We start from the raw sequence: 17,598 nt of genomic DNA on the forward strand, positions 1-17,598 counted from the left end.
TGCAAACTCAGCCTTGAGTGTGTCCACTCCACTATGTCCACACTGGTGATGCATTTGTTTGTGCGAGGCATTAAGACTTCAGCAGGCATATCCCATGGTTCATAGCATTGCTGCCACTCTATGATTCTTCTTCCAGTGAATTGTGGGAGAACTTCTGGGCACACGCGGGAACTGTGGGAGAACCTATCTGTCCTTGTGGGCACATGGGGCGAGGGGGAAGAATTGTGGGAAGGTATTGGAAAATTATCAGCCTTCGAGTGGTTTAGACTTCATCCTTACTGTGGGCGGGTTACCAGGTCGAGCATGAGCAGCACTTAGGTTTTACCCTATACCCCAGAATGGGCCAGCTGGCTCAGAGATTAAGCACCCCTACACTTGTGAGAGGATTTTGTGTGTTGATGGGAGACAAGTTAGGGGCGACACCTGAGCCTTTGTTAACTCCACAGTGAAGATTAAACCACAGGCCTTGGTAAGTCAAAACCCAACACCTTAAAAAAAATCACAAAAATCCACAAGCAGCCAGTGGAGATCATGGAGCATAAACTAGCCATCAGTTCCATCATCTATACCACACGGCCATTGCCTGGTCTAAAAATTGATTGGAAGGGATCTAGGACACTGAAGGAAGTCATGTGGTCTCACAGGTCACCCTCTACGATCTTCTTAAATAATCTTTCCCAAGAAGGATGATGGAAAGAGAGAGAGCAGTAGTAGGCTAAATCATTGCCATCAAGTGATAGTTTCTTGAGCAAGAGCTGCACTGTTCAGTGTTTAAGAGTTGATAATAGCTTCCCCTGCCGCAGTGGGTGGCCATGAGGCGCAGAGGCTCAGCTCACATGTGGCAGACAGGCATTAGGCCCTCCAGCTCCCGAACTGGCCCGGGTGGGTGGCAGCATAACCCTTTCTTGCGGTGGTTGGTTATTTCTGCAAGTAGGATGTGAGCTTTTCAGAACAAGATGCCCTGGCTCTTGGACTGGATAAAGAGAGCATGAGCAGGTCAGAAAAGTCCCTTTTCTGAGAGGAAAATTTCACAGCCTCCCTCCATCTGGGAAGAGGACTCAAAAGACCTTCTTCTTTCAGTGGCACTCCAGTCTCTGACCCCCCTCTGCTTCACCTTCAACATGCACAGATTTGTGTTCACAACAATTTATGAACACTAGCTAATTAACTCTCATAACACCCCAGAAAGGTAAAAACACAAGTGGTTCAGGCTGACAGTTTCAAAAAGGCGCAGTGACTTTCAATGCAGATTGGGTGCCTAACTTCCCGGGGACCTTGTGAAGATCCCAGCCTAAGGCCACAGCAAACAAATGGTGGCGAACCATCAGAGTGCAGATCTTCTGTGTTCCAATCCCAATCTCATGCCTAAACCACTGGATGATGTGACATTTTACACATCGAACCACAAATAACATTGCTGCAGCAAGGAACATTATTAGCACAGAAAAAAAGACTTTAGTGAAGTTAAGAATTTAAATGCAAGAGAAAGGAAATTCTCAGTTTAAGTCCCAGACCAACTGTACACCTGTCCATCCTTCACATAGGGGACAGAGATCTTGCCCTAGTCTCAGACACTTTCCATGTAAGTACTAGGGACCACACCCATTGTCACATTCTGAACATCTGGACCAGAGAATACCTTGTCTAATCATGTGTCCATAGCCACACTACCCTTAACTCTGCCCTATGCATCATTACCAGTCCTTTGTACACAAGCTGAAGAACTGCTCCACTCCATCCACCTTCTTGTTACAGGCATGAAAATCTAACCCTTTCCATGATCAACACTCCTCTGCTCTGTTCCCCAAACCAAGATCTCTACTTCTTCACCCAGGGAAAGAGGGCTGCTTCTTCTGCATCCTTGCCTGATGCACTTATTATAAAATAGGAAGGTGTGAGGTTGAAGCCAGAGTGAACCTCATGATGTGTGCATCTTCTAAAATGTATTTTTCCCTCATGCTTGTAAAAGATGATGATTTCGTACCATATATACAGGCAATTTTTAAAATAGGAAAAAACATTATAATATAATAAGGTGACAAGGAACACAGAGAAAAATCAACAAAAAGAAAATCCTCTCAATTTTTCTCATGTTTATCTCTAAAAACCCTTCATAAATTCTCTTTAAACCTTCAACAACAGAAAATTCACCATTCTGCTGATGCTATCAAAAAATTCACCCAAAGAGGCTCTCTTTAAAAGAAAATGTTTTAAGGAGAGGAAGTGGGGAAAATGTAATGGAACATTTCCTACTAATTAATCATAGCTTCATTAGTGTGATGTTATAATGTCCACTTGGCCTTATTAATTGATTTAGCTTTGAAATGCTTAGGTCTTCATCACTGATTGCCACAATGACATCCAATTAAAAGCAAACTTAAAATACATTTTAAAAAAACAACAACCCACAAATGATTTTAATGCAGACAAATGCCAGAGTTTTCTGTAATACCTCTGTGATTTCTAATGTTGCTATTAATTTTTAGTACAGTCTTTAAATTCCAATGACTCGAGTCACTAAGGAATTCTAAAGTACCTACAATCATCAACCAAACAAGGAATGCTTTCAGCTCCTTGCCCTTAGAATCGTGAAGTATAAACCCCAAACTTCGTGCAAAAGGAATTTTTAAAAAGAAGAGTGTATTTCTCAGGATGATGATGCTCTACCAAAGAGCAGCTCAGTTCCTTTGTGTTAAGAGACTAACAGCCCTTCTTACAATATTTCAAAGCAGCAGCTGTGACTTTGAAATCCCTAGATTTATCCTGGCCACCTGCTTTAAAATTAACCAAAATAAACATGTTGGGATGGTCCAGAGTCATAACCACAAGATGGGAAGACAGAATAGGTCATTTCATGTTAGAGTGTCAGATCCTGCAGATCACTGATTTCAATGGGTGTATTGTCTATGTGAGGACTTCTGGATTATGCCTGAAATGCAAATCTAACTAACTGGTTATTAAGGGCGAGCTTGAGATGTCCTTACTCATAATGAGTAATACCTCACTCCACAAGTAGTCCCCCGTTGGCTTCAATTGGAACACTCCTGGCATAAAGTACCATTTGGTGTGTTATCACACTCTGACCCAAAATATTTTGTTTGCTCCTGGTGAAACATTTTTGTAAGTTATGTTACTTCTGTAGCAACAATAATGATAAAATATCAATCAAAATTTTAAACCCTTATGCTTTTCAACATCATTAGCCCATTTGTTCTGATTTGAAAAGTTGCATCAATGTTGTAAAAATGGCATCCGACAGTGTTAATTGTTGCTTCAGTGGAACATCAGAATGTCCCTCACTACAACAGTTGACCCAGCACGACACATATCAGTTCATCTACACAAATATCTCCAGGCCTGATCCTACTCCCCTTAAAATCACTTGCTAGACTCCCATTGATTTCAATGGGAGTTGGATCCAGCCCTCAGTTCATGACTCAGTTGCCTATTAGTTAGTGTCAGCTTTTTAAAAAACACATTAATATTAAGTTATTTCAGAAATGGATTGCAAGGAAAATGTAACTGATTTCCCACCCCCAAACTCTCTTTCCAAACTACAAAAGAAAAAGCAACATTTAAAAATAAATACTCAGATTCCTAAAAGTCAATTTAAAGAAAATGTTGCTAGAAAAAGCAGGCTAGTGGTAGAGGATTTTCCATTTTCTACTCGCTTATGGCTTGCTCACTCATTGCAGATACAACTTTGACTAAAATAACCAAATGTAACATTAACAGAGCCGAAGCGGGAATGTGCACGGTTCTCTCAGTGATGACTGGCAAAGAATCCATTCCTTGAGCTTTAACTTCAGAAAGAGGCTCTGGAATTGAAAAGGCTGCTGTGTGTTTGTTTTTGTTTTTCCTTTTTTTTTTTTTTTTTAAATAAATTACTCTTCCGTTTGATGTCTATTCTAGCTCTCTTTTTAAAAAAAAAGACACACATCGGGTTAAGATGAAAACTGCCCACACGACAAGTTTGTGTTTACAAGCTTAATAGCAAGTTTCATTTGAACACAGGTCAATGCGGCTCTAAGAAAACATCACATACCAAAAATCACACATGGTTAGAACACATCACGAGCAGAGAGGAATTGTGGACTCAGTCTGTGAGGCACCGAGCCAGTCTGAGAAGCCCTTTGAAGTTAGAAAAACATCCTCTGGTCAGAGCACATTTGTGAAGCCGTGGGACAGGCGCTTTAAACAACATTCACTCTGAGATCACCTGCGGTGTACTGGTGGATAGGCGCCTGTGTAACTTTAACAACATAACCCTTTATACTCCAACAAAATCACTCTCTCCAAACTGTATCATATCAATAGTGTACAGTCAAAAGTATTGCATGGCAATCCCTACATCATGCAGCTCTCTCTAGAACAGGGGTCGGCAACGTTTGGCACGCAGCTTGCCAGGGTAAGCACCCTCGCGGGCCGGGCCAGTTTATTTACCTGCTGACGCGGCAGGTTTGGCCGATCGCGGCCCCCACTGGCCGCGGTTCGCCGTCCCGGACCAATGGGGGCGGCGGGAAGAGGCGCAGGCGAGGGATGTGCTGGCTTACCCTGGCGAGCCGCGTGCCAAACTTTGCTGACCCCTGCTCTAGAACATCATTTCAGGAGTTTCATTAAGGTATGTAAAGTTTGTGCAAAACTTACTGGTGAACAGAACTTCATTAATGGATAAAAAACACTGTTTTATCATCAGTCAAGATGACAACAACTGAGAACTTGGAGAAGCACGGGGGCCCATCAGTGTGATCAATGAAAATCCATGCTGCATGAAACCCAGGATGTAGTTCAGCTTGCTAGCCCCTGGACAAGTTGCATCCAGATACCATGGGGATTACATTTTGTTTTGGCATTATTTTAATGACTCAGCTATTTGCAGCCAAAATCTTTTCGTCTTTTCCCCCTCTCCATGGCCAGAAGCTGAGCCCAAGCATCAGAAGAACCTCTTTCAAGCCCTGATCTTGCAAACTAAGCCCTGTCTGCAGACCTCTGTATCCCCACCCACATGTGGAAGCCCCACAAACTTCACTGGCATTCTGCTCAGTTGTAAGAATTTCCCCACAAGAATTGGCTTGCAGGGTTGGGGCCCTGAAGTGGCAATTCCTTTAAGAACATAAGAACGGCCATACTGGGTCAAACCAAAGGTCCATCCAGCCCAGTATCCTGTCTACCAACAGTGGCCAATGCCAGGTGCCCCAGAAGGAGTGAACCTAACAGGTAATGAATGATCAAGTGATCTCTCTCCTGCCACCCATCTCCACAAACAGAGGCTAGGGTCACCATTCCTTACCCATCCTGGCTAATAGCCATTAATGGACTTAACCTCCATGAATTTATCTAGTTCTCTTTTAAACCCTGTTATAGTCCTAGTCTTCACAACCTCCGCAGGCAAGGAGTTCCACAGGTTGACTGTGCGTTGTGTGAAGAAGAACTTCCTTTTATTTGTTTCAAACCTGCTGCTCATTAAAATTTTAATTGGGTCAACTTCCCTATGCTTAATTCTGCCCTCAGTCAGACACGCACATCACTGGAATCAACAGGGTTGTGCGAGTTTAATTAAAAGCCACATTTCCCCCTTGCCCCTTCATTTTTTAAAACTACGACAGCTTTATCCTTCTGGCCTAAATTCTACCCTTAAACATCCCGAACAGGTCTCCCTCAAATCAGTGCATTTGCACAGTTATATAACTGAAGGCAGAATCTGGCCTACAACAAGTCATTCTAGAAAAATACCACAATTTGAAAAGACAAGTAATTTTTGCCTTTCTATTTATTGTGGGCATACCCTAACCACAACTTTTTTTGCAGAGTTCCTCTTGATGCCGATAGAAGCTCTGACTCTGCAGTAATGATAAGATAGGGATCTCCTTCTTTGCTTTTAATATGCTCTTAAGAGTATGAAATTAAGGTTTTTCTCATCTACTAATTTGGCCCTTCTCCATTTGGGAAGTGCTCAGTCCGTCCCCTCCCTTTTCCCTCTCCCCTCCCCCATGGAGGTGAAATTAACAGCTTTTTGTGTTTCAGTTCCTTGGTTGTGCGCCAGTATTATAGAGGTCACCATCAGAAACATGTATAACACATGGAATAGGGTCAAAGAGTAGCTACTGCTATGGAGCTAGAAACGGACCTCACAGTATTTTTGTGGCTACCATAAGACATTACTTATTGTTTGCTGTTTAGTTTTTGCCCCATCCAAGATGCTCCTCACTGCAGCATCTTTAATTCCATAGCACCTGTCATTCCAGTTCTGGGCCTCTTGGCAAGAATCAGAGGGTGCCACTGGTTAGGAATAAGTTATATTGGCAGAGATGTTCTTTGGGCATGAACTGTGTGTTTTGTGCACATAGGCTAAGCATTGGCAGAGCTTGCATAACCCCTGTCCTTATTAAGGGCTAAATACTACCTCTGGATAAGAGCACGGGGCAGCCATGGAGTTCAAAGGACATTTAACAACCTAAGTCTGCCCTGTGCTTGGTGTTAGTTAAGCACTTTCACAAGCATCTGTTTCATCCAAATGGGAAAAAAAAACAACCCCCCAAAAAAACCCAACCACCGTCTATCCTTCCTTTTCCCGCCCTCTCCCAAAAAAACACCCCAAAACAGTTAAACCAACCATCTTGAAAAGACCAGGGGTGTAAAGTCTGATGACCACATTCTGGGTAATCACATTCTGCCTCCTTATAATCCCCCATATAGTCTCAAATGGATACAATATTCTTCCTCAACTGTTGTGCTTAGTGTCCACTGCTGTATAGCTGCCATGCTGCCATCTATCAATGGCTGCATTTCCATGGTAGGTGAAAGGCCACCTATAATAGTTGCAATAGTAATAATATGAAAAATTTGCTACCCAATTTTCTGTGGCTTGGTCTACACTACAGCTGCCAGTTGATCTAAGCTACACAATTTGAGTTACGTTAGTAGTGTAACTCAAGTCAACGTAACTTAGATCTACTTACCACGGGGTCCACAACAGGAGACACTTTGCCACCAACATTGCTTCCACCTCTCATTGAGGTGGAGTACAGAAATAGATGAGAGAGCACTCTCCCATCTACTGAGCATGTCTTCACTAGACCCGCTAAATCGATCCCGCTGCAGCACCAATTTAGCTCCGTAGTGAAGACAAGCCCTATGTTACATGTTAGTCCAGAGAAAAAAAAAGGTTGGTATGTGTCTTCAATCAGCCATGAATAAACCCATTTTTAAAAGATGTTAATTATGGAAATGCGGGTGTGACCTATAATGGAATCATATAACAGAGCTCACTGGACTTAAAAAATTAAAAAAAGTCAACTCCAAACCATTAAAAACAGGTATGTGATATGTTAATGGGCTGTTCCCACGGCACTAAATAATACTGTAGCTAAAAGCCCTATTCCTGATTATCTAGGAGAATTTAACCTGCAATGTAATTGCCAAAATCCTTACTGAGTTGTCAGAAAAGAGTGAGTGAATAAATTGCCATGACTGGGAGGAAAAATGCTGCCACTATAGGATCAATGTAATCACTGGTGGATGAACAAGCTGTTAGTCTGGCCATTTTACTCCTCCAGCCTCACCAGCTGATACTGCAAAGAACTTGATCCCAAGTCCATAGAACTCAATGAAGTTCCTATTAACTTCAGCAGGTTTTGGATCAATCCTGAAGGGTGCAGGAAAATAATGTGGAGGTTTTACAGATGATGTAAATAAGACTTGCTCAACCCCAAAAGTTACTTAAAAATAAAACTATCCAAATATTTGATTTCAGGCATCTTAAAGACTCCTTTAATACATGTATTCATATTAGGAACAAACCCTTGTACATAAGCTTTACATAAATAAAAAATAGTTTAAACTCCTGAGATAACCTGTAACATTTACCCTCAAAACAAAATTAAATATTCAGCATGGCTAAATGGGGGACAGTATTTCCATGGGAAAAATATCAAATTATTGTTTATTTTTCTATAAGTACTTGTTTTGGAAAGTATTTCCTGCCCACCTGGTCTTAGGTTAAAAGCCACAGTCTACATTTAAACAGTGTGTACACTTTAGAAAACTATGACACTTCTTTTTTAAAAGCAGAAGCATATGAAATTATTTCATCCACTTTTCATATAGAAAGTCTACAGCTGACCATAAAGAAATAGGCAGGCTCCCAGTATAAACTTGCTAGGATTACATCAAAGACCTTCCTCTAGGATTAGATGATTGATTTCTTCAGTGCTTTTTAGAATTTCTTCCAGGATATTTTGGGTTATTGCCTTAGACCTTGCTCAGCTGGAATGACAGATATTCTCCTTGCTAGTTTGTGATGTTCTCTCTTTTAGGGGGAGAGAGTGTCTGTAGCATATACACACGCACACTATGTGAACAGGGAGAGACAGAGAAAGACTTGGAAAGTTCACAAACAAAATTATTATTTATTGTTTTAAAAAGAGAGAGGTTTATAATGGAAACAGTGACACAGGCTTAACCACAGCATCTTATGCAATCCACAGATTGCCTTTTACTCTAGGAGCTCAGGATTCTGTGTTCCTTGCTTAGGAAAAGCTCTCCCTGAAGTCAATACGAGATTTTCCTGGACAAAGAGTGCAGGATCAAGGCCCTATATAGGCACTTGTGCTCTATATGGCACTTTTGCATAAGACTTAGTTTTACACTCACTATCCTTTTTACTTATCTCTTGGTTCCTTTCCCCTGCATAATTAACCCTGGTGGAATTATAGACATTTTCAGCCAGGACAACAGGAAACAGCTGAGACTTTAGCTACCACCATCATGTCTTTGGAGAATTAGACAGCAAACTATCTCTGAGGGCACCTAACACGCCCTCCTGCATCCCTCTTGCTCCCCCAAGACAAATCTGTCACCTCGGTACCACACATAATTCACATCAGACTGTGGATCAAAAGATCCAAGTCTGCTCCCAAATCCCATTCCTCCTGCAAGACAACACTTTGTACTCTTACTTCCCTACTGAGCTTATCCCCTTATTTTATACCTCACAGCATGTGTGGCTGCACCCAAGATCAAACGTTCATGCATGATTTTCTTCCACTGATCTTGAATCACAGAGTTATACTTTAATGGGAACCTCAATATACTTAATCCTTTAAAGCTGCCACGGTAATGGCCCCAAATGCATTAAATTCCATCATAAGCACAAAACACAAAGTATTTCTCGGGGATGGACAAGCACACAGAATGGGCTGACCACATGCCAATCCATCTAAGATCTAACGTTACATATGCTGTGTACATTTGCTAGACTGAAGCCCAAGGTTAGTTGGCAGAAAATCTAGGCACTTTAGAAGTTTTATAAATTAAATTCTGTTCAGAATAAAAGCAGTCTCCTCTCCATACTTCAGAGGAAATCCATGGATTCACAAGGGACTCTCCCTGCAAGTGACACAGTGGGTGGATGCCTCTAGTGACCAGCTTTAAATCCAAAGTCGGTAACATCCAAAAATGAGTTTGATGGTCTCGCCATCATAATACAATTTGATCTCTTTAAAAGATACAGTCTGGCCCAAGTCAGTATGATTTGCATATTGGCACTCTTTCGGAAAAGGCATTGACCCAAACAATGGGGTGTCAGGGCCAGTCTAGATGGTTGTGAAAAAGCACGGATGACACCGTACCAAATATTTCAAAAGGGGCTGCCTTCTGTCTCCCTAATTTTTTTAAAATGTACCTTCATCAACTGCAGCTATAAACTGCTACTTATCTAAGCACATAAGTCAGTAAAATCATATATTCATTTTAGTTTGTGGATGTAGTTACCCACATGCATTAGCAGATAGGACTGAATTTACACATGGAGTAAAAAAGGCATCGTTTTCCCATAGTCACTTTTCAGAGTTGAAGTGTACCTTAATATATACCACAAAGTCAGAGACTCTTTGTCTGATTTTTCAAAGTTACAGGTACTTCCACTCAGTGCAAATGGTGGGGAGAGTGGGGAAGAGATGTGACATATTACAAAGAATTGCTCCAAATATTTCTTACATTTCAACATCTGCCATTTACTTTTGTACCAAGTTCTGATGCTAATATTCATGAAGCTTAGTCATCCACAAGAACTTCTATAAAGGCCAACTGGTGGGAGGTGCGCCAACTGCACGTTCTGATTTGTTTTAAAAATCATCATTGAACAACAATTCCCCTCCTTCAGAATAAAATCAACCCTTACACAGTTTCAATACTCAAGTGACTCCTCTTTCCTCTGTTCCTAACCTAGTTCAAAAGCAACCAGTCAAGTCAACCGAGATCATCTTCTGAGGGGTGCCTACAAATATCCACTTACTTAGCTCCTCCTGGGTCTTATTATAGATCTTTCAAAAAAAAAAAAAAAAACTTACAGAGGACCCTTCTGTTAATGAACTCTAGTGTAAAGAACATTTCAATATGTCCAGAATGTAACAAATTTATCATCTTTGTTCTAAGCAAGAAGTTTTAGTATAAAAGCCTGGAAGAAATTATTTACATTTAAGATAATATGGAATATAAAACATCATTGTTCTATTTCATCCTAATTTACAGAGGAAGAGAATGTATTCCATAAAACAGCCTACCTTTCATGAGAATTAAGCGTGTATAAAACCAGGAGGTGCTATCTGTTACTGGAAAGCCTAAGTAACATAACCTTCCCATGTCACTCAGATTTAGACCTCCCTCAGCTACTAAACAGGATATATTTCATCATTATAAACATCAATCTCAGTAACTTCAACTTTCATATTTTTCATTGTCTGAAGAGATCAAATAAATTGATTTAATAAGGTTTGTTTGCAGAGACTTCACGGGCCATTTAGCTTTCTAATCAACATCCCAAATTGACAATGCACCACATTTAATCTAAAGTATCTTTGAAACAAGCCCAGATGAAATGCAGATCATCTCCCAGTCACCTCCTCCATATGGCTCAAGCAAGTCAACTTTCTAATTTCATAACACAAAATATTTAATTTATGATTTTCTTCATATGTCAATTTAACCTCCGGCACATAGCTTTGAAACCATGTAAGGATGTCTAACACTTTCCATATGGCTGCTGCATTGTGGCTTTTAATTGTACCAACTGGTATCATTCAAGGATAATTCCCCTGGAATCCAGTTTTCTGCTACAGTATTGGTCAATTCACTAATCTCATCACCATGGCACTAATACTTTCAGAGATTCTTTGATTTTTAGTGTTCATATTGTAATTTTCCCAAACCAGCACGTTCAAGATGTATTATGTGCACCAGTAATTAAATTGTCTTGGTTTATTGGCACCAAAATCTCAACAGTACTTAGGGCTTTTCTCTGCTATTTCTTTCATTGCAAAATTTGGGTGAATTTGTTTTGGTCTACTACACCTGATGCATGCAAACTTAACAATTATTCAAACCCTAGCAATACCAAGAACTGACAAACCCATTGCTAATTTTAACCAGGTTTCTGTAAGTCAATATAGTATATTAGTTACAATATGCCAACAATGAGAGCAAGGAGGCAAGTTAAAAAAAAAGAACATTTTAAGTAGTCACACAGCAATATGATAGACAGATAAATTATCCAATAGATATATACGGATATTGCTACCATGACAATAAAAGGTCAGCCTCTCAAAAGAGAGTTCTACTCATGAGATGGTCTCCAAAAATATTGCTAACTAGTGTTTAAAATTTAACTCTACCATTTTAATGGCCTTCCAGGCAATGTGAATCTGGACAATAAATCAAAAAATTATTTTTAGGGAATTATGTTTTCATTCAGCACACATGACCTATCTACATGTGTGCTTTACAGACTATATCTACGTACACATACACATGCATGCTTACACACACTATTAAACAGATCAATCTTTTTTAAAAGAAAGATCCTGTTAGAAGAGTATCGAAGCTGACACTTTGCGGTCTATTCTCTTCTCAAACAATGCATGGAATGCCCATTAATGTCAATGGAAGTTACAGGCATAGAACATATGGAAAGCATGCCCCAATCTTAAAAGCAGTGAACTGTTTTAAACTGTTCCCAGCCAGGGTGTGCAATCCCACTGATGTCAAGAAGAGTGAAGCATGCAAATCAAAAGCTGTATAAAGTCCTAGCAATATACCGGTACCTAAAGTCTTTCCTAGTTTTCCCATCATGATAACTTCCAACTTGGCTTAGTGGGTACCAGTTTGTTTGGGACCATACAGGCAATTAAAAATTACAGATTTTTCAACCCAGAACTCTGATTTTGATGAGACACTCAAGTAAGAAACTAGTAAAATTTGTTATGGCTTTGAAGATAAAAGTAAATTGAATTAAGCAAATGCTATATTTAAAAATTTCCCCTCTAGCGCAGAGCTGCTTTTTAGTTTAAAAAAAATTTCAAATAATGGTGGTCTGCAGAAATAGTTTGTAAAAATAAACAAGATGAATAAATGAAAACTGATAAAGGATAATCTGTTCAGTGACAGGAAGCTTTTCCCTTTTCCTCCAGCCTCAAATTAACTCCTTCATAAGTAGCAACAAATATGTATTCTACTTCCCTAAAAGGCTTTGTAATGTACAACCCTAGTGGTTTCAATTAGCATTAAAAATAGAAGATAACTCAAGCCATCATTCTTTTCATGGATGCCACAAAATTGCTTTTTTCTTTAATTCAGTGTCATGGAATGGGATGGCTGCAATTTAACCCCAGCCTACACAGTGATTAAAAAATTTAGAGCATAGCAGCCCCTGCTGGGCAGGTGTCAATGCTTTAATGAGATCAGAGCTTTTATCCCAGAAGAGAAGGCTGTTTACACACCAAAAGTGCATATTTCAAATTCAATCGCTTTACCCTTGTTCAGGCCTTCACCCAACAACAATTTACTACTATGACATCCTACTCAGATGACTGATGCATTTGGCAATAGTTGGACACTAATTAGTTTTCTCCTCATGAATGTTGGGGGGGAAAAATCAGCTGAGCAAAGCTTCTTCCAATCAGGAAATACTCTAAACTACAGTTCAGTAATAGACTAGCTCTTGAATTTTTGAATCATGCTCCTGTCAAACAGTTCAAGATTCAGTGTACACAAATAGTTCCATCAACTGGTTTAGGAAACTCATCCATGTACATTCCATCTTATATTTTAAGTGAACATACTAAACTTTATTTAGCAAATTTATTCATTCCTTGTTGCTTTAAAACAGCTACATTAGGGTCAACTTCCTTGGATGACAGAAGTGAAGCAGACCATTTTAGTGGCCCTGTTCTTGAGAAAACAGTCTGCAACTGGTTTATATCCTGATTTATATGTAATGTATTGTCAGATTTCTCTATTATGAACAATTTTTCACCAAGACAATCCAAAATGTCACAGCACAACACTGTTGAGTGCTCTCAACTCTCATCAAAAGCCAAGAGAAGATGCACAAAATTTCACAAAATCAGGCCCAAAATGCTAGACAGATCATCATCATCATCATGATTCTTTTTAGAGATTCCTGAGAAGAGGCTCAATAGTGAACAAAAATATTCCTAGAGCCACTGATTTTTCTCTAATTGTAAACTCAGTTGGATATTTCCCTGAATCCACAGTCTCATCTCTTTTTGATCCAACTATTCCTACCACAAACCGCAATAGCATATGATTTTTCACTAAAATCATCATTAAAATATGATTTTTTCCCACTAAAATAGGTTTTAATGGAAAACCAAACTTTCAACCATGGCACAAGCACAAATAAAAAACTTTGACTGATTCAAGTATAACAGTCCGGTATTGTTTGGGTATGTACATTTTTATGTAGCATTCCATGAAATTGATTATAAATATTAGTCACTTCTACATCTTGAAATAAACTAATAACTAAGATGCTAGGCTGCAGTCCACTTGATAGCTTAGGGGAATGGACTAGATGATCTTTCGAGGTTCCTTCTAGCCCTGCATTTCTATGATTCTATGATATCTTGGTAGATCAATGAATCAAAGATAGGTCTTAGAATTGGTCTTGCAACCTTGACTCCATAACCTTTATACACAGCATATCTGTTTCGACTATAGTAGTAGAAATATCTGCTTTCATATTACACAAAATTCATATTTAAAGGAACCTTAATTAACTGTCACAGCCCGCTTCCAGCAGGATGCCAATAGCATTAAAGCAATTAACAGGCAATGAGGCCATATATTCAGGGCAATATCAGGCCACCATTATTTTGAAACATTCTACACCAAACTATATGGTAGGAGGTACAGTCAACACCCTCTATGGAATAGTGCATTCAAGCACATTTCAAATAAACTAATTTTAGAGGACAGTAAAAAGTACGGATAATTTAGCTAATTGCTTAATTAATTAAGAAAAACATTTACTTTTTACTAATATATACAGAGATGAATAAAACTCATGGAGTTAGTTTTGCAAATCTCTCAAAGTATCGTTGAGATTCAAAAAACTTATGTTCGTATTTGTGAGGTTTTTCCTGTATTTTAAACTCACGTTTTCTTTTTGTATTCAGTTTAAATTTGAGACTCTCTTTCCTAGACAAACCTGCCAGTTAAGGGTAGAACACACACATCCAAAAGTTTGACTCGCAAAAATGGGTTTATCGGAAGAATAATTGCAGGCAGAATTATTATATTCTATTTATTGTCACAGATTATACACACACTATTTTAAATGAGAAATTCTTTCTCCCACTGTCATCACCTTTTCTGCAACACAAAACTCCAAGTCAAACCCTCAAACCAATGGTGGCTAAGAGAGTTTAACAGTGAGCAAAAATAATTTGTCCATCAATAATAAATAATACTTATATAGCATCTTACTCCTTTCACCTAGCCTCCAATGATCTCCAAATTATTTATCACGCCTCACAAGATAAAGGTTTTAAGATTATAGACCCCCAAGCACAAGAGAAAGGTTTTAAGACCCCAACATAGTCTCTCATCCATTCTCACATCTCAAACAAGAGGAAAGGTAAAGTCCAGATGTTAAGTAAAAACTGCACCATTTATGATGAAATGCCTCCTCACAAACACAAAAGTCTGCAGGATGTTTGGTGATGCTGCCCTGACTGTGTTTTCTGACACACATTCCTGCACTGGGAAGCACAGATTCCAGTCTCCTCATCTCTCAGGTTACTCTTCCACTGACCCAGTTTAAGGGATTGATCCAAAGCACATTGAAATCAGTGGGAGGCTTTCCATACACTTCAGTGAGCTTTGGATGAGATCCTAAAAGAGTAGAAGGACGATATTTGAGAATCACTGTCTTCTACACCCCATCATTCCCTTGAGTTTCAAGGGACAGCATTAAGAAAGAAACCTACAACCCCACTCTTGCCCGAACTTTACACAGAGAATTTAGGGGGAGATGGGGTATATAGACTTCCCCCAGGAGCATATGCTCACAGATGAGCTGGGAAGTGGCAAGCTCAAAAACTCTTTAAAAAGAAAATCACCAATGCACTAATCATGTGACCAAATCAGTAAATAACACTTTTGGAAAGTAGTAAAAAGGCTCTTTCGTGGCTTGGCTCTCCTGAACTCCTATGTCAAAGAGTCACAGCAATAACTCTCTGCCACAGACAGTAGCTTCTCTTGGTACGTTTTGGGAGCTGGGCGCATTCCAATGGCTTTCTGTTTGTTCCTGTTTGCAGTGGGTTTTGTACTAATCGTCCTGCTAATAAACTAGTGGGCAGGTGCTTATACTTCTCGCAGGCTCTTATGCCAGAGCAGAGTTTGTTTTGGGATTCTAACCTCACCAAAGGGGCACAAGGAAGGAAGCCACCCACGGGGGCAGCCCCTAAAAGCAGCATCTGGGCAAAGGAGAGCCGCCTCACAGCTGATCCTGGGAAGGGAAGGGAGAAAGGGGCTTGGGCTTTTAGTGTTTGAAGAGGAGAGGGGGAGGGGGAGTTTGTGCAGCTGAGACACTGACATACCCTGGTGCTGGAGAGCCTGCAAACAGCCCGGTGCTGGCAGCCTTGCAGGAGTCCCGTACTGCTGCCCCCGCTGCTACCGAAGTATTTCTGCTTCACCATCCAGTCCTCAATCCCTTTCCGAGCCAGGGAGGCGTTCACTGCAAAACTATCACCTAAGGAAAGCACAAGAGACAATGCCACACACTGGAGCAGCACACCCATGCCCTCTGCCTGCCCCAGGGTGGGAGTGTTGGGGGATGGGGGTGGACCAGCACCTGGGGCATAAACCTGAGCCGGCCACCACAGTCCCACCGAACCGCCGCAGAAAGTTTTAGGGGGAGAGAGGGGTGGGGGTGTGTGAAAGTTACTAGCAATACAGAGCCATCCCTACCTTCTGGACTTTCTCTGGGTTTACAAACGGCAGCTAGGCAGGTCCATGGGAAAGTGTAGGGGGGAAAAATAATAAAGGAAGATCATTAGACACCAGTATAAAAAAATCACAACAAACAACACGAAATCCGAACCAGGGGGAAAGGGGCTGTGGGAGTAGCAAGTGAAAGGAACTAACCATGTTTCGAGTGAAGTTTCCCCATTTCTCTGCATTGATCTGCAATTACGATTCATTGGACTGTTTTCAGTGGTGGTTTGTTTTTTTTTTTTTTATAAAATCCCAACGTTTTTAGAAATCCATGTGCTCCACTTTCCCCCCCTGCAAAAGCAAAATCAAATCTCAGTTCCCCTTCTGCAGCACGGTCCTGCGTTCCTCCTCTCTCTGCTGAAGTCTTTCTCCTCTCTCTTCTCTTTTCCCAAAGACAGAGGCGGTTACAAAAGACCTTACTTCACCCACCAGGGAACATGATTGACACCTCATTGAGATTAGACCACTTGCAGGCAGCCTCTGGATTCCTATTGGACTGAGGCGGCACATGAAAGGGAATAAAGATCCTTTTGGAGTCTCAAAAAAAAAAAAAAAAGGAGCAGCAGCAGCTCTAGTGCATTTCACTTCCAGCCAGACACAGGCAGCAGAGCACAGAGCCACAGAGAAAGCCCAGGGAAGGCAAAAGGAGGAGGCCTCTTTCTAATAACTGAAATGTGTTTGCTAAATCAGATGCACTAGTTCATACAGCTGCAGGGAGGAAACTTTGGGAACGCGCTGCACGCTCTAAACATACTCGGGTCCCCATCATTCCCCACATTTAGCTGCAGCTTTCCAAATTTTTCTTCCCCTCAGGGCTGAATGAGGAAAATATACAACCTCTACCAGCCCCTGGGGTTGCACATTTTAATAAAAGGTGTCTACTGAATGTGTGTATTTTTATGTTTTCCTCCCATTGGTCCTGATTCTCCATGCCAGCCAAAGTGATTTCACTGTAGACACAAGGCAGGGTGGGTAATAAAAGTGGCTTTATGCCAGTTTTGCAGTACCTAGATTTGGGACTGGCTGAGAACTGGAGCAGTCCTTGGTGCAAACTACAACAGCCTCTGAGGCTGCTCTAATTTAGGTTTTGCTGAAACTGCCCTATAAGGCTGACCAGCAGCCCAGAGCAGGCTGGAGTGCAATGTGCTCCAGCAACACACCCTATGCTTCCCTTATATGCCAGTGGCTTCAAAGGGGATTGTGGCACGGGACAGTTTCACTAGCACTTCAACACTGGGGAAGTGCCCATATTCCAGGAGTATTCCATGGGGGAATTAACAGTATTCTTCCAGGTTTGCAGCC

The 17,598-nt window shown here is 40.7% G+C and overlaps 1 protein-coding gene across 3 annotated transcripts in view; it reads right to left on the reverse strand.

The window, feature by feature from the left end:
• Nucleotides 1-16,909, reverse strand: part of NKD1 (NKD inhibitor of WNT signaling pathway 1) — a 156,101-nt gene extending 139,192 nt beyond the window's left edge. The window contains exons 1-3 of one of the 3 annotated variants that reach the window (XM_005289807.4): nt 16,447-16,909; nt 16,270-16,302; nt 15,900-16,051 (exon numbers count right to left, since the gene is read on the reverse strand). In XM_005289807.4, the coding sequence (XP_005289864.1) occupies nt 15,900-16,051; nt 16,270-16,302; nt 16,447-16,471 (210 nt within the window). In that variant the 5' untranslated portion in view covers nt 16,472-16,909. Of the gene's footprint in view, nt 1-14,966; nt 14,989-15,899; nt 16,052-16,269; nt 16,303-16,446 lie in introns of those variants that run through there. The other 2 variants (XM_005289809.4, XM_042852242.2) reach the window with 2 other exon arrangements.
• Between the last annotated feature and the right edge of the window lie 689 nt (nt 16,910-17,598).

Source organism: Chrysemys picta, chromosome 14 (genome assembly GCF_011386835.1).
Source record: "Chrysemys picta bellii isolate R12L10 chromosome 14, ASM1138683v2, whole genome shotgun sequence".
In the NCBI taxonomy this organism is placed as follows: Eukaryota; Metazoa; Chordata; order Testudines; family Emydidae; genus Chrysemys; species Chrysemys picta.